The sequence below is a fragment of the Haliotis cracherodii genome, unplaced genomic scaffold, assembly GCF_022045235.1.
Source record: "Haliotis cracherodii isolate W230 unplaced genomic scaffold, xgHalCrac1.p SCAF_15, whole genome shotgun sequence".
Classification (NCBI taxonomy): Eukaryota; Metazoa; Mollusca; class Gastropoda; order Lepetellida; family Haliotidae; genus Haliotis; species Haliotis cracherodii.
In genome coordinates, this window is record NW_027266270.1 from 14,826,857 (window position 1) to 14,845,664 (window position 18,808).

General features: G+C 39.6%; 1 protein-coding gene across 1 annotated transcript in view; it reads right to left on the reverse strand.

Annotated features, from left to right (window-relative positions):
- Positions 1–5,399: 5,399 nt before the first annotated feature.
- The window catches only part of LOC139461848 (uncharacterized), a 97,525-nt gene continuing 84,116 nt past the window's right edge, over positions 5,400–18,808 (reverse strand). Inside the window, exons 2-3 of the mRNA XM_071243325.1 lie at positions 7,482–7,625; positions 5,400–6,056 (exon numbers count right to left, since the gene is read on the reverse strand). Coding sequence (XP_071099426.1) covers positions 5,821–6,056; positions 7,482–7,625 — 380 coding nt within the window. The 3' untranslated portion in view covers positions 5,400–5,820. The remainder of the gene's footprint in view (positions 6,057–7,481; positions 7,626–18,808) is intronic.

Here is an 18,808-nt window from a genome sequence, read left to right on the forward strand (position 1 = left end):
AGAACATATCAAACTACACTTCCAGGCCGTGTTGACGCAAATTAAACTAATAGTGAGAAATATAATCTGAAGCCGAAGATGGTAAATTCGATGTCCAATTACAATGTCATGGCAAATGTAAGGCAGTACACAGTGAAAACCGTATGTACTAATTTAAATAAAAAATATGAATCGTTGATATTTTGACAAATATATTCATCGAAAGGAATTAGTTACGTCGAAAGGCAAGGCAATTGTTCACTTGAAACAACACGGGAACATATGGTACAAGTCAAAGTAAGAAATGGCATCATTTGTGTCACTGATGCGTCAAATTTGGAGATGACCTCCTCATGTCTTCCATAAAACTGAAAGCTTTGAAGGAGGTAACCTTGATCACAACACTTCTGAGCACGAGTTGTGTGACGATCTGTGCATGCTCGATTGTGACTCTAAAGTTGTGAAATGTAAAGACCAAAGGCTGAAGTTGAGGCCACTTCTGTCGTACAGCCTTGAGGCGAGTGTTGTGTTGCTCTGAATATCAATAGCACCCGCCATTCACAAATTTGCTTTATAATTAAATATATTTCCTTACGCGGCACAGCAGAACTCCTGTCATGCGACGGCTGTATCTATGGTCACAACGTTTTGTAACAAAAGCCACATGGATCAAGGAATGAAGTTTTCTTAAGTTTGGCATGTGGGATTGTGGTATTCAAAGTTGACCTTGCAAAAAATCAAGCAAATCCTTTGAGTTTTAGAGAATCCACATAGTATTAATTCCACTTGTCTCAAATACTTTCTGTGAATGTAATGAAAGTACGTTCTCGATTGTATAAAAGATGATGGTTAATCATAGAGACAGTGATTTGGTGGAACATTTGCGGGACCAGCGATATATCTCTCTTTGAACTAATGATTATGGAACTACGTAATGATTAGAGAACTGGCATATGCGACATGCTTGTGGTAAACGACGAGTACAAAGGGAGGTTGGTGACTTGATATATTGTCATCGTATGCGACGACTGTGTACAAGCGGCTCTGTAATAGCTTGAATATTGCTGGCACGTGATAATACTGATACTTAGTATATGAATAAAAGCAACGTAAGCCTTTCCACAAAACATCTGTGCCAGTATGATGATACCAGGTTTCCCGAAAGGTGAGCGTATCCTCCTCCACCGGTGCCACCCGTCACAAACACGTCACAAACACATGTAAAGGCAAGTTAACCGTTAAACTACACGGTCAAATAACGAATTGCACCAGACATCGTTTTTGTCACTGATGCGTCAAATTTGGCAATGTCCTCACAAGTCTGCCATAAAACCTTTTGCAGAAGCCTTGAATGGTAAGTAATAGATTTCCAGCATTGAGTATACGAGCGTGCCTGTTCTTTAACGCAGAATGACAGACCACGTCTTTCAAAGTATATTTATTTTTGCCGCGTTTTTAATCGCAGTATATATGGTCATTTATCTTTGACTAAATTTGTCAATAATTGTCAACAGCGGAAGGGATGATGTAAATCCGGCTGGTGTCAATGCGGGTAGTAAAAGTACTGTAAGTCCCCATGGACCCAAGCATGGTGACCTACCTTCAGATGCTGGCGATCTATAGCCCTTTTTTGTTAAATGTTAATCTGTGATAGTCTGGTTATACTGTCCATCGATGACAGGATTTTATTTAGTTTAAATATATGTGGAAATAATGTATAACTTCTCGTCACCATATGGCAGAAATATTGCCGATGTGATGTTAAGCATAAACTCACTCACTTACTCACTCCCCCATATTAATCAGGGCGAATTTGGAATCGTTGCTGGTGTTTTGAACAGTATAATCATAACGGCGTGGAAGCTAATGTGGGAGAATATGTCAAAATGACAAAGGTCGTAGATTGAGACCTGCAAGCACGGGTTTTTGTTGACAGACAAAGGTTCATATTCTTTCAGGACAAATTTGGAATCGTTGCTGGTGTTTTAAGTCCCATGTTTTCCTGGCCTGCTGTGATAAGGCTGGGGTTTAGTCTGCGGCGTTAAATAACGTGATCACTTGTCCACTACACACATGGTTGCTCATGCCCTTTTTGTTTCTTTAATCTGTGACAACAAGGAAAACAACATCATGGTTATTACTTTATTTACAAATGGCGACATCTCACAAAACCAGGGCTTCTTATGTTGGACCACAATGCATACAAAAGTTAATTGTCACGTCTTATAAGTGCAAATGAGCTGGGCTTACTATGAAACAGTGTCCATGAATATATACATCGATATAAATCATTTACCATGAAACACATGTGTGAGAATCTCGTACGTGATCCAAAGCAGAGGTTTCGTCACTTAGAATTATTCAAGAAGATTTAATGTCTTCTAGATCTCTTTCTAGTACCATTGTCAAATTCGAAATCAAACAAACTATTTTGATAGCGGATTTTATGCTTTTCTAACACTATAGCAAACGCTAGCATAATCACCTGTGGGTAAAAATTGAAATGATCAGATCAAATATATTTACTAATACAAATGGACATACTAAAACATTCCATTTGAGACGTTTCCACGTGTGTGTTACTTAAAAGCGATAAAACCTTTTCTATGGTCATAAGAAATAGCAGGTGAAATAATTTCAGGAATGGTTACACTGTCCTGCGCACCGTGGCTAATGAAAGCTAGTCTCCCGTGACCAGTTCTTTTCAAACGGGGGAACATGTTAAGGCAGAAAATATACATAAGAAACTAAAACGTCAAATGGACTCACGGAAGTAGTGTATACATACATGGTGATAGACATACAAATAACATGACATATTCTTTAAATCGCGCCAATATTGCCACTTCTGTTTCACTGATAGATCCCGTATACCCGAACTTGTGGTGCGACTTGAGAGTAGCTAGCTCTGTTTGAATTAAATACAAGATTCTCCAAAACACTGACTCATGTTACTTTGCATTTCCTTAGATGAACAATAAATCCAAAGTTCAAATGGAAAATATGCGGACCAGAACGCCAAGAACATTATTTTTAGCACATATAGTTTCCTTTTGTAAGCTTTTCATCTTGTAAAAACCTGATTGCTTGCATTTGGTAACGATATACATTACAAACACACCAAGGGAACGACAATATATAAAATTAGTATCGTGCATTTAGTTTGACAGTAAACATTGAAATGAAAAATAAAATGTATGAAGGACGTCATGTTTCTCATCTGACCCATGTCTTCTTTAGCATAATACGTTCAAACACCAACCAAAAAACCAAACCTTTTCTAAATATACGTCACTGCAATGGCATCCTCCAACGGTACAGAGGGGATCACAGGAACATTTGAACACGCAGATGCCACGTGTTTTAATAGTGACATTCTGTTAACACATATATATCTTGATACTACTACCCAAAACACGTTTTGTACGAGATGTATTCCAGCATTATGTATATAACTGTTTTATGTGTGTAATGTAGATATAAATAATGCACCTCCGAAGCAGAGACATACGCCTAGAAACAGTTCAATGATCAAATCACATTAAAATATATCATCCGATTATCGCTCGGTACCGAAATAAAGGGAAATCATTTTACAAAACCTCACCTAGGCATACATTATGTGTTCACACTCAACATACAAACATATCTGCACGAAAAACAACAACTGCGATCGTGTGAGTGAATGACTATGATAACTGATTTGAAACCAGACGGCGCCAAGACATAAAAGGGTATGGATGAGTTTCAACACAACAAAGAAAACATATTTAAGAAACCAACAGACAAATGGACACCACAGTGATACAATACAAAGTAGGCTGAAGTTCATTTAGCATCAGCAATACGCCACAGGCTTCAAATCAAATACGTTCTTCCATTACCTGTGAATACAAACGACAGTCTTTCGATGTAGTAGTGACGTGTGTATCTTCTCGTGAGCTCCTGGAATAACTCAAAGACAACCTATGTGTTCTCTGACCATCATGTTGTGATAGTATTATCCTTCTGTTGTCATCACCTACTCGTTCTCCAACTCATGTATGCTATTGTTCTTGCTGTTAATCCTCTATTGTTAATCCTCCACCCACTACATATACTAGTATTCTGTACAATGTTCCTCATTCAGTCTTGCTTGACATCGGTGAAAGGATCTATCTTGAAACGTCGCCTTTACAGTAGTAAAGAAGTTGTCATTCATTAATTGTGTCTACTTTGATAACGTATGGAGTCAAATGAACCCTATTGTACGTGCGTGCATGAACGTTTTGCGAACACTACAGTTGCCTATTAACTAGACCCGTGAAGATCAGGGTGAGAATTGGTCTTCAGCAACACCTCGTGTGGTCAGGCTCGCTGGCTAGGTTGATGCAGGTCATCGTATCCCAACGTAGATCGATGCCCATGATGTCAGTCACTGGATTGTCTGGTCCAGACCCGATATTTTACAGACCACCGCCATATAGCTGTAATATATAGCTGAGTGCGGCGTTAATCTCCAATCAAAAGCCGATATACTGAAACAACGTGAAACGCGGATGCCCTCACCGATAGCCGCGCGATGTAATCTAGATGCTCATTGATCTTGAGCTGTCGCTAGAACCAGACATTGTCTTGATGCGCTGGTTCAAAATAGCGACAACAGTGCGAATGGGCCGAATGTAATCACGGATGATGGAGGAACGTTGTGCATACAGACCTGTAAAGTATTGATGAAATGGGTCTCTCCATGAAACATCTGTTGTCCCTTTTGGGCATATACCACAGCTTTTGGACCATGTGACTGGTTACACTTGAACCGAACTACCTGATGTTTTAGGACGTTAATTCCTAGAACGTTGGAGATAAAAATTTATCGTTTAATTAACATGTTTGAACTATTAGAGTTTTACGTATGTCTAGGAAAATCATCATTAACCTTGTGTACTACTTTTTATTTCGCGGTGTAAAGACGTGTACATGTTGGTCGAATTGTTTGATATTAAAACGGCATATGGAATTGGCAAGGATGCTTGATATACGATTTACAATCTCACACATTGTCATTTTGTCATATCCATATGCAAACGTCAACTCATAAATTTTATACAATGAAGGTAAACACACATAAGTTTTGTATAAACGTTATCCATATTATATGATATAGTCGCGTTATTCACACGAGGTAAAATGTAATAACGTTCACGTTACTGGCCAGAGCTAAACGCTTAAGAACTTGGACATTCGAAATAGCTCAATGACATTTCATCAAGAAGTTGAAAGCAAACTACAGTTAACTACGGTTATAACGAACACGCTTATAACGAACTAACGGATATAACGAACTAACTTTTTGGTCCCGACTATATGTTGTAGTTATGCAGTATACAAGCTTATAACGAATTATGGTTATAACAAACTAAAATTAGTAGTCCCTTTGAATTCGTTATAACCGTAGTTTACTATACAACTATACTGAATGAATATTGTGTATCTTACAACGTTATTTTTGTAGCTTTTTGAAAAAAGCTTTTTTGCAATAATGTCTTCATTTGGTGCTCCGTAAATGAATGTCATTTTGCCAATTTGCATTTTGTTAGCATGTTTGTAATTGTTTTTTGGCTGGAGCTGTATTGATATAAGCAGGCTGTGATTGTTGCTGAACAGAAAACATATTTAAACCAGACACGTGCGGATATTTGAACTCATTTTTATGTATAATTCTATTGAAAACTTAATCAGTTTGAACCAAACAAGTTCTACATACACATCGCGTATGTAATTCTTTATTGATTGAAACACTATTAACATTGACAGATAGTACATTAGAAAAGGGACAACCATTCATATTTATGTTTCTTCTCAAGACCACAGGAAACTTTGCATAAAGAGGATAACTGCACTTAATACAAATGTAAAGGTAATTGCTTCTGACGCCAGGCCCTGCATACTGCCGACATTGCACATATCAGTGTCACAGAAGCATATGAGAGCAGTGAAATTGTCAGAGGGGTTTATCCAGTAGTGGCAGCCATTGGTCTCGTTGATCCCAGGAAGGGAACCGAGGGAGTAACAGCTCCGCATAACGCCAACCCAACCTGGAAGGAAATCACAAATGTAGGTTCCGGAGAATCCTCACAACGTTTCAGTGTGTTGAATGTTAATGAAACCGTAAGTTATATTCAGAGAAATTAAAATGTATTTTGTAACTCAAAATAATCACTCTATCGTAAAATATGCACTTGTTATCACCCATGTAAGTATACACGCAAATCACAACTTATAGTCCCTTTATAAACCGAAGCTTACAACAGATAAGGACAGTTAGTAAGTTTGTCAAACATACTGTAACGTCGACAATAATTTTGCCATCTAAAGGACTGACCATTTGATATTGTATCGAAAAAGAAGATAATAATGTTTCAGACTGTTAAAAAAAGAGACTGTCTGCCACCAGAAATATATGTTTACATTGTTTTTCTTTTTTAAACAGAGATTCAGGCTCATAGTTTTAAATTAATAAATATCTTGTGTCGCCAGAATACCAAATGGCCGGTCCCTTACTACAAGTGACAGTTAAACTAACAGCCTCGGTACGAAGGTATTTTTGCTAGAGATGTGGAATTGAGTGCATCCCGGGGCCAAATAGGTCCTCATTGAGCTATGTTTGTCTTAAGTGTGGACGAAAACGGGGACCAGGTCGTTGAAATAAGTTCTCTATTGTTTGACATAATGATTGTGGATTGTGATTGCGGAGTCGGCCATCAACTATTGGTTTACCTGGACAAGGTTACATTACTAGCAACACGTTTTGACATAAACGTAGCTGATGTTTTGGTGACGGTATAAAACATCATTCCTTCGCGGGTTTGACGCCGCGTTCGATAGTAATCCATTTATATCATGGCGTTTCAGCGTGATGTGGGAGGAAAGTCCCAATTGATTCACACGATTACCATTTTCGTGAAACTTAGCTGCTGACAAACCTGGAAAAGTTACCAGGGCGAGCCAGTATTCAAACCCTCGACTATTTGTTTCTTGAAGCGAATTGTGGCACCTTAGACGACTGGTCAACACCGTAACCACTATCAACTATTGGCTTGCCTGTTCATGATCACATCACAAACACAACGCTGAGATATAGACACAACCGATCTGTTTCCGACGGTGACAAACAACATACCCCTTTCAAGGAACACAAATATAAGACACAAATAACCCTGTTCCAGAGACCCCTGAAGATTCCGGGGTAGAATAGGTCTTCAGCAACCCATGCTTGCCGTAAAAGGTGACTATGCATGTCGTTGGAGGCGACTAACGGGATCGGTTGGTCAGGCTCGCTGACTTGGTTGATGCATGTTATCGATCCCAATTGCGTGGATCGATGCTCATGATATTAATCACTGGATTGTCTGGTCCAGACTCGATTATTTACAGACCGCCGTCATATAGCTGGAATATTGCTGAGTGCGGCGTTAAACAACAAACAAACAAACAAACAAGCAAACACTGTTCCAGTATACCGTCTTCCAGAGGGAGCTGGGTCTGCTTTCCACACTTCATGTTTTGGTCAATACACTCGTAGGCGGTGAACTGGTAGGATTTAAACTCCTCTCCGCAAGCCCCATTCTTTTTGTTGTCACATCTGTAACACTTAATACAAGCGCCTGGAACAAAAGAAAACTTGTTATAACACTTTGTTAATTTAAAGTATTTGATTACAGTGAAATCTCGTTACTTCAGACCACATTAGTCCGACATCAGCTTTCCGCACGATCACTGTTGGGAACGAATTTATAGTTTCATTTATATTGAGCTCCAGCGCTCGTCACGCCGAAGACCCGGGTTCGAATCCCGATATGGGTACAATGTGTGAAGCCCATTTCTGGTGTTCCCCGCCGTGATATTGCTGGAATATTGCTATAAGCAGCATAAAACCAAACTCACTCACACACTCGAGCTCAAGCTGATGTCCAGCGGAAAAAATACGTCTGATGCAATTCCCTATTTTGAATTGTACCATATATTCCCGTGGTTTTTTTCACGTGAACTAATGACTTTTCAATGCATGTTTGTGACGGGTGCCACCGGTGGGACAGGATAAGCACAGACTTCCCAAACAACTAGTATCATCACATCTCTATTGGAGAGTGATACACTTTCGTAAGCCAACATGAAATAGAAAAGCGCCACATTTCAAGATCTCTGTCATTCCTAATACTTGCAATGTCATCTTTTGCTTCATATTTATTGTGTTTTATGCCCTAAATTTGTTGCCAAACATTCGAATATTGTCCTTTTAACCCTTTCAACCGCATCTCTGCATTTTGTAACCTACCATTGCACAAATCCCTATTTAAAAATCCCCACCGTGTGTCATCACTGATAATCAGAGATCAACTCAACTGTTTCGTCAGATATTCTCTGGCATTGAGGTTGTATATTAAATCATAATATCAATAACTTTTTTGTCTGGCCCAGATTCGATTATTTACAAGCTTCCTTCATATAGATTGGATATTGGTGATTGTGATGTGAAACAGCCAACAAACAAATAATTACATATACATTATGTCATGTATAGTATATTGAAGATATTGCGCCAGGTCTGCCAACCATGTGTAACTATATGGCAAGGTACTTTCATGATTTAATAGACATACAATGTACATCTCCAACATGTATCTCAATTACCTTTGCGTGTGTAACCGACATATCATTGTAAAACCCTTTTGCAACAAAATATCATAAATAATATGTGTAAAAAGAAACTACCAATGCTATTAGGCAGTGAAAGTAGTTGCCCCATTTTCCCGTCTGTTTTTCAGACGTTCTTTAAGGAAATACTTCTTTAGAGAGGACACTTTCGTGATGTATGTGATTGTGTGTAGCATAACTTCTACACATATAATGTACCGGTTAATATCTTACAAGCATGGTTGCATTCTGGACGTCACACGCAATGCTTTAATAGCAGAAGGCAATGGCTTTAAATATCAAAGGACGTTATATCCGTTGTGTTTTCTCTATAAAATATGATACACTAATGGTACCATATCAGTGCATTTACATGGTCTCTCATGGGTATGACGTACCTACGATAAAAGGAGTTGGTGAAAATAACTAAATAGCTACACACTTTGTTGATTTATTTTCAACCTTTCGTTTTGACAATAAGTTTCCGAAGTTCAAACGTGCTTTGTTAAGACTGGCACTGTATTTCCTTTAAAAAGAAAGGTGAGCGTATATGAATGACTTTACGTCCGTTGGTAAAGATTTTTCAATCAAACTAAGGTTGCATGGACTGAAAACAGACCAGGCCATTCTATCACTTCACCATCTTCCGAGGCAAGGGACTACAAAAGTCCAGTTTCACCTTTGCTGAACTAGGGTGGAATTTCGAGGCTCGATTGTGCCTCAATGAGTTATGCCCTTCCTATTGACTAACTACATTCCTCCTCAGATATCACTGACCCGTGAAGATTCCAGGGTAGAATAGGTCTTCAGCAACCCATGCTTGCCGTAAAAGGTGACTATGCTTGTCGTAAAAGGCGACTAATGGGATCGGGTGGTCAGGCTCGCTGACTTGGTTGAAGCATGTCATCGATCCCAATTGTGTGGATCTATGCTTATGATATCAATCACTGGATTTACAGACCGCCGTCATATAGCTGCAATATTGCAGAGTGCGGCGTTAAACAACAAACCAACCAACCAACCAACCAGACATCACTTGCATTGTTCAAACAAAATAGCTACGTCAAAGTCAAGACGACCTCGTCAAGTTACTAGTAATTACAAAATATGAGAGAACATGTGTACATTCCATGTCTCAGATACCCAGTGAATGTGGATTGTAAGCACAACAGTTGAGCATGTTGATTAAAACATGCAAATATTTGGAAAATATCTGTCGACAAGATGACACTACACATGTTTGGATGGTAGACACGAGGAGGACATTTCCAAATTTGACGTATTAGTGACAAAACTCATGTCCGATGCAATTCCCTATTTTGACTTGTACCATATGTTCCCGTGTTTTGTTAGGTGAACAGTTGACATGTCTTTGCCTGTGTTTGTGACGGGTGCCATCGGTGGGACAGGATATGCTCACCTTTTCGCGAACATCTGGGATCATTACAATTTGATAGTGATTCATATACACATGCTCATGACATAGTCGGATTCGTACAGTCGAGTCTGCTCTATGCAGACATTTCTATTGGCTATGGAAAGGGTTTTCTCGTTTTATTTCCAGTCCTGCAGACAGGCGAAATCTGCATGGCAGTCGCAGTGTTGTTTACGATGTCGATTTCGTTACCCGATTGTGATTGGACTGCATATGTCTCGTTAGTAACGCCAAAACATGACTCCGAAATTCCAATGTTGAACGGAAAGGGTAGAACCGCGACTTTTCTAGTCAGTTAACTCCGTTGCCTCGGGAAGGAGTCACTTTACTAGAACGGATGTAGTGTGTCAATATGGTATATGCTACTTTATGAGATACGAGAAATTCACTTCTAACTTTCGAGAATGTATTTATGATGTGAATCGTACTGCAAGTGCCCGGAGATTCACGTTGCAAACGGATCCTGTTTTCGCGACCGTTTTCTCTTAAGGCTGACCTTATTAACAATGATTGCAATGTACGTTTGATAGTATGTGCATGTAACATGGCCTTAAATTTAGAATACTGAAACACGTGGTTTATTACGGGAGATATTGGCGACTTACAAAAAAATATTCCATAATTCAGAACCAGGAGCTTTATTATGGAAGGCAAAATGGATTTAAATCAAACAGCCTCAACATTTCATTTCTCTGAAACCACCTTTTGTCTGATATTTTCCCCAGAACAATATTTTAAATGACTAAGTTGTTATCGCAACAATCATGAAAGTGAATCACGACGCCAGAATCTCTGAGGGAAAGCTTTGTGCTTCTTCTGGTACAATAGATCAGAGCAACATAGTGTTCATATATTGTGTGTCAAATAAATGATAAATGTGTTTAAAGGAGAAGTCATTATTGAAGAGTAGACGGTAGTCCTTACTATAGTGTAAAATCTGACGCCAAATACATTTAGGTGAAAGCATATCAAACAAATACGTCTGGTTTTGTCCAGCTATTTCAGTCATTTTCATCAGTGGTTATTCCCTGAGTTGATGTTTTATATATATATTTTTTATAAACCCTTGGAATCAAATGACAAAAGCAAAACTTGATTGTTGTTAATTATCCGTCATAGGTCACTCATATTTTTAATATCAATTAAAACTACCTGTATGCACACATCCGACCTCACAGATGAAGCTATTGAGGTTGGCTTGACTGAAATTGTAGTTTTGGTTCAAACTGAACTAACATAAGAACAAAAGGGACAGAATTCGGTCCAATCATTATCAGTATCAAACACGAAAATCAGAACATGCACTGCGTGCCCTCAAATGGGCGAGTTAACTTAAAATAGTTAAATGGTGCCGTCATATAGCTGGAATATTGCTGGGAGCGGCGTTGAACAACAGGTACGTTGAGGTGAAATTGGGTTTAACGTCGCTTCCGTGTGTGTGTGTGTGTGGCTGCTTGTACTAGTCGGGACTAATGCCGATTTATAGCGCTAACCAACTGAGATACCATGCCGCAGTTACCCAACTCAAGATTCCGGGGTAGAATAGGTCTTCAGCAACCCATGCTTGCCGGAAAAGGTGACTATGTTTGTCGTAAAAGGGATTGGGTAGTCAGGCTCGCTGACTTGGTTGATGCATGACATCGATCCCAATTGCGTGGATCGATGCTTATGATATTAATCACTGGATTGTCTGGTCCAGACTCGATTTATTGACAGATCGTCGTTATATGGCTGGAATATTGCTGAGTGCTGCGTTAACAACAAACCAAACCAAACCACTCAGATACACTATACTGACTCCGAGCCGACCAGTCCTTGTTTGAGCCCCTTAGTACCATCTTTTAACGTCTTTTTGGTATGACGCGGCCGGGGATCGAAACCCGGACTTTCCGCTCCCCGGGCGGACGCTCTACGGAGGCGGTCGCGTTAAACAACAAACAAAGCTAAAAGGTGTTTCACATCCAAATGAATGCGTGATGGTTCTTATATATCCAGGGCGGTAGGGTAGCCTAGTCAAGTCGAAGGCTTGGGTTCGACATGGGTAAAATGTACGATTACAATGATGAGAGTTCGATTCCCAACATGGGTAAATTGTGTAAAGCTCATTTCTGGTGTCCCCCGCCGTGATATTGCTTGAATAGTGCTAAAAGCAGCATAAAACCATACTCACTCCCTAATATATCAAGCATCCTTGTAAGGTGATTCTCGTTCCTGGTTTCGGACAAGACATAATTATTACAGCAGATACTGTGACTAAATGTAGTTGTGGTTAATATTGATCATGTGTTTTAGTCTGACTTAAGGGAACGTTATAGATAACAATATTAATATTAATGCCTTCACGTTCATGTATGACTGCGCTCTGAATGATGCATCGCAATTTAGTTATTGACCAAGCAGGGCGCATTTCTTTCGGAACGTAAAGTTCTATCAGCATGTACGATTTGGAAAGGAACGAAATGTTAACGATTTTTCAAGAACATACCCTGTATGTGTCCGTATATATTGTCCATTATATGAGTATAAAGATGCAGCATGATATGTGCCAAGGTGAGGGTAGGAGTGAATGGCTTATGGGGTTGGTGAGTACATAGGGTTGTACTTCGCTTTTAGCAATATTTCAGCAATATCACCATTGGCCCCGGGACAAGACATCAACACAAGGGCTTCACCCGCTTTAACCACTAGTCGGAAAAAAATGCACTCCTGAAGATTACTGTTAGACACAACTTCAGCAAATGAGTAGAACAGTTTCAAAATCTTTATGTTGAGAGGAAAATATTCTCCGTAAAATACAAGGCTAAGTAATGTAGAATATTATCCGCCAATCTAGTCTTCAAACTTGTGTATTGTGTAAGTACTGTGTATTGTGTATAGCAGTTTTACTTCCATTATAACACTATGATGACGATTATCTGGTTTCAGAAAGCAAGGCCCACACCTAAGTGAAATAGTATCACCGTGTACTTTACTTTACAATGTCAGTAATGTTCATTCCCTGCGTACATTTCCAGCAATTTATTGACTGTTTTTTTAAATCGATAAACGAAATGTTTTGTTTGTTTGTTGTTTAAGGCCGCGCTAAGCATTATTCCAGCTATATGACGGCGGTCTGTAAATAATCGAGTCTTGACCAGACAATCCAGTGACTGACATCATGACCATCGATCCACGCTATCGGGATACGATGACATGCATGAACCAATTCAGCGAGCATGATAACCCGATGCCGTTATTCGCCTCTTACAACAAACATTATCGGCTTTAACGGCAATAACGAAATGTAATAGTGCTAATATCATTTGTATTCTCACTGTGTTGCCTGGGATCCTAAGCACATGTCAGAACAATATCGACTTGATACGATATATGCTTAGTAACGGATTGTTTCCTATCATTGTTTGTTTGTGATTTGTTTTCATGTCGCAGCCACAAATATTCATGCTATGCTCCGGACCAGAGAAGCCATTCGATTGATATTATGACCAACGCCTAAAGCCTTTGGTGTACGATGGCACGAATGCTCAGAGCTTGACAACCTGATCTAATTTAGACATCTCTTACGAGACCCATTCTAACCTCGGTTCCGGGCGCGGATGTGTTAACCAGACTTATACTAGTATTCTTTCATTATACTTATTAACATTATTGATCTTCACAATCTTATAAATATAAAATGCCACCGCTCTCGATCATTTTTTGTTTTGGTTTGGTTTGTTGTTTAACGCCGCACTCAGCAATATCCCAGCTATATGACGGTGGTCTGTAAATAATCGAGTCTGCACCAGACAATACAGTGATTAATATCATGAGCATCGATCCACGCAATTGGGATCGATGACATGCATCAACCAAGTCAGCGAGCCTGACCACCCGATTCCGTTAGTCGCCTTTAACGACAAGCGTAGTCACCTTTTACGGCAAGCATGGGTTGCTGAAGACCAATTCTACCCCGGAATCTTCATCTGCCTAAATAAATTCCACTAGGCGCAAAGTGCAAATAGCGGTGAAAACCACGCGAATGGATCTGTAAGCAAGCCATCGACGACAGAGCAACACTGTGCCTTTGGCTAATTTGAATAGAGGACTCGTAGGAAATTAATCTCTAAATCATGAGATAATTGATAACAATAATGTTCGCATTCATGACCTCACGTTGCAGGTATTGATAGGGAACCCTTAACAATGGAAAACGCAAAATTCCTTTCTTGAATAATTATGGTTAAAGAAAATAAAGTTGACAAGTATTTACGAGGTTTTCTCATTATTAGAGAAACCTGAGGCAAGTTATGGCGTTAAAGGGAAGATAATTAAACCCCTTGATGCACTGAAGGATTAGAGTGAAAAACACGGGCACGTCAGGGAAACCCATACAACATGTCTTCATTCAGATCATTAGCGGGTGCAATATGACGAGGTTGCATCTTCACTAAATGGTACGTCACAGAGTGTGATTTGATTGCGTGTAGCCAACAAAAGGACAGCTATATGGCGGTGGCTCAGCTAGCTATAGATAAGTTAGAACAGGGTGAATGGATGCATGGATGGATGGATAGATGGATGAAAGATTGATAGATATTTAAGGGAAGTCAACATGATATAGATGGATAGATATATATTTAAGTGAAGTCAGCATGGGAGAGATAGATATTTAAGATAAGTTGGATGTCTGAAAAATGCATGACATCTAGATCTGACCTCGCAAGACCTGTCATCGTTAAACCTGCACCGTGATTAGTGTAAGGTGAAACTTCATTTTGGTTGGACCCGGTCCCATTTGAACTGCCTTTGACAGAGATACGAATATAAATGCACCTTTAGCTTGGCGTTAGCCCTATTCCTACTTTACTAATGTTTGTCACAATGATATATTTCAAATCTGTTAAAGATATATAAATGACTGTCACAGTACTTAAAGCATGAAGGACATGGTTTTCCATGGAAGGACACAGACATATGAATGATATAAATAATTGAGAACAATTAGATATCAAAACGCAAGAACCTGTACATATCCTTTCAAATTGAATTATTGGCAGGAATCTTCGATTACACCTGAGCATATTCAAATCTTCGCCGCTGTAGTGAGTAAGTGTATTCCATTAAATGCCACTTGTAACAGTGTTCCAGTTATATCACGGCGTGTCAGTTGATGATGCAGGTCTAAGACGTTCACCACTTCGATGAAACCCTGGAGCACGGGGACGGTGCTGACAGACCTAGAAACATAATCGGGTCGAACAGGGATTCGAACACACAATTATAGGTTTCTGGTGTGCCCATCGGACGCAACACTGCACAGTGAATTGCGGCTCCTTAGACCAGTGGGCCACCCGCGCCACCGCCATGGAAGGACATATGCATGTGAATAGCATTATTAAGAATATTAAAAAAATTATATCAAAACGCATGAACGTTAATATCCCTTCAAACTGAATTCCTGGAAGGCAACTTCGATTACACCTCAGCAATTGCAAATCTTCTTTTGCCGCTGTAAAAATTTCTTAGACTGATTTGAAGCTGATCGATGAACGTGAAATAAACGCGGCCAAATAAACGCTGCAGTACAGAAGCTCTTCTGTGATCTGTTAGAATCCCATTTGTTATCCTTCAAGTTCTATAACAGCGACTGTGACTTAAGTCTGGGATTTCCCTTGTGTCCATCAGCTTAGTCATGACACGCTCGGTCGAATAAGGCGAAGTCCAGATGATCATTAGGCTGAGAGGCTGACAAGAACTGTCGTAAAAAGAGTAAAAAAGTTGAAAGTAATTATCTTCATTGTTTCCGCTTCAAAGGGGCACACTTTCGATTTGATAGGAGGCGTGGTAGTCCTGTTATAGGATTTTGTACATGCGCCTACTCTCTCTTGGAAATATTGAAAAATATTAATGAATGGTTTTGGGATTACTCTGGTGTATTGTGACGTACTACCCCATACAGTGTTCAATAATAGAAGTGCATGCATACAGGACACGAGATAAACCATCTTGATTTATGTGAGCATTAGCCCCAGAGCTGTTACATCACAGATACGTGTACAACTAAGCTGCGGAGCTTCTGACCTTCAAGAGTCGTATCAGGCAAATAAGGCAATGCTAGGGGGTGAAATTGAGGCTATTGATAATTCATGACCGGGTAAAGATGCTGTCTTACATTAAATCCTGGAAGTATAGGGGGTTTAAGCAGTAATTTCATCCTCCAAATGTAACTGAGACTGTTTAACTTCGAAATGCCCTACAGTGTATTTAGCGCTTAGGAATAGGTCAACGAGTTTTAACTTAGGGAATATCCTTTAAGGGTTATATGTTGGCGTGTCAAGTTGGAGTTCCGGGTAAAACATGCCTCCTCGTGTTCAATGAGCTACTATGATAAGGATCGAATGGTCGTGTTCTTAATTGTTATCGTACACTGCTGGAAAAGGTCGACGTTCATGCTTTCAGTCACTAATTTCCCATGTCACTAATCGATTATTTACAGTGGACCATTAATCCAACTGCTTCAAAGTCACATACTTCAAAAACATTCATTTAATAAAACCTAGAATTCTCAAGTGCATAATGTATTAATGCCAACACGATAGAGATAATAGATGACTGTGGTAAAACAAACAACAGAATCAGTATTGTACATCAATTCGGAGAGTAAGGAGACACGGGCGGCCAAATTGACTAGAGTCCCTCAGGCGTGCCTAGAACCTATGATCGTGGGTTTTAATCCCGATCCGCCCTGATTATGGGTTGTCAGCACTATACCCTTGCTCATCGTTTTCGGTTTCACGATCACACACTATGGAAATCGGCGTTAAACCAAATTCGCTCTCAAACACTGGGATATTGCTTTCACTGTACAAAATATACTCATTCAAGGGTTGACGCAAACACTGCCAAGGACATTGTAGGTTGGAAGACACATCCATAAGTCAGTTATCTACAGGTTGAGCTCGCCGTGCATTGAGGTAATGACAAGGTACAAGATCCCAGGTTCATACTGATGACGTCAAAGAAGTAGAAGAAACAACGACGCTCCATGGTCGATGTAAGGTAACATGATGGGTAACTATCATTGGCTTCAGTTATTTGTAGCTAAATCTATAGACATTTTCACTTCAAAGAAATTAATGATTTGAACTGCTTGGAATATCGGTAAGTTCTAAGGTGTGAACAAAATAATGCTACCTACTAGGCCCAGTGTGGCAGTTCATTGCTGTCATTGAAAGAGGCGTAAAACTGATTTTTTTCATTTTAAGCATTTGACTTTACGATTCCAAAATGCAGAGGCGAATAGGAGCCTTGATGTTCTCAAGAAATGGAATCTAATTCTCTTCCTAGTACATCGTTAAGCGACCCTCAGGAGACGTGTGTCAGCGACAAGGGACGACTCAGTGGCAACATCATTGGATTGCTGCTGTCGTGGTTGTCAAAGATTTGTTAAATATATGTTCGTCAAATTTTACTTGAATAGGCATTGTCATGTAGATATATTCCTTATATCTATACCTATAATTAATCTGGCCCATTTTAGGTCTCTGGTTGTGGAGACATGATTAAAACCATGTGGAAATTCAGGAATAGATTCCCGGTACCGGATTGTTGATAGCGCTGACTCAATTGGTGATTGGGTGGTGAGGGTCTGTGGTTGATTATGTAAAATGGTACCCTGACGGCATGTGGTGTGGGTCATGTGATGACTTCTGGTGTTAGTGATCGTGGTGCGCCTCAACCAACGTATCAACAGGCTGCTAAGTTACGTATATACACGCAATGAAGACGAAGACTAGATAATGTCTAGGTGAGGCAGTGGAAATTAGAGAGGTGAGTTTTCAGTTTGGACATGATTAACAAACATGGCGAGGAGCTAGCACAGGAACAAATGGCATTGGAGGTAAATGAAAGCGACAAAATCCTTTCATATTCATAAGAAAGAGTCGATTGTACGATTGCGATTATGAAATTGTTCCTTTTGAGTTTGGTTGGGCCGTATAACTATTTGACTGTTTGAATTGCAGGAAATCGTCTAAAATATAAAAGCCGAAAATTTCGAGCTTAATAAAAAATATAAAAAATAGAAATAATTACTTAATCTTTCGATTGCTCCAAATTAAACACTAAAGGTAGTTCCATAAGAGGCCCCATCCGTCAAATACAAAAATGCTAATTCCATATGTCTATTTGCACAATGTTGGGTACTACTCGCGGGATCAGAGGTGAAACACTGCCAAGGTAGTGGTGTTGAACCCTATTCACTTTCTATTTTCACTACTCATTATGAGAAGGAAAACTGTTGCTATGTCTAATTCTGCTGGATTGTTTGTTGGTGGGTTGTTTGTTCCCCGTATCCCAACTCCATGCATATGGCGTGGGCCAGTAAATAAACATGTCTTGGCCAAAGACAACAGTAATTAATGTGAGCAACGATCCATGACGTCGAGGTAAGATGACATGCAAATCAACCGAGTCACCAAGCCTGACAACCCCATCCATTGAGATGCCTCTTATGACCAGAACACGTTGTTTGGTAGTCTAAGGGGCATGGCCTCAGCCCTCCATAATCAAGAATCCAAAAACCACAAAAAAAATCCTAACACTTACCGACTCCCTAAGTGGACTGCAAGCCCTCAAAAACAAAAATACCAAAAACCGACCTAAATTAATAAATCAAATACTTAAAAGCTCCAACGACCTAACTAAGGCAGGCAAACAAATAACATTCTCGTGGAT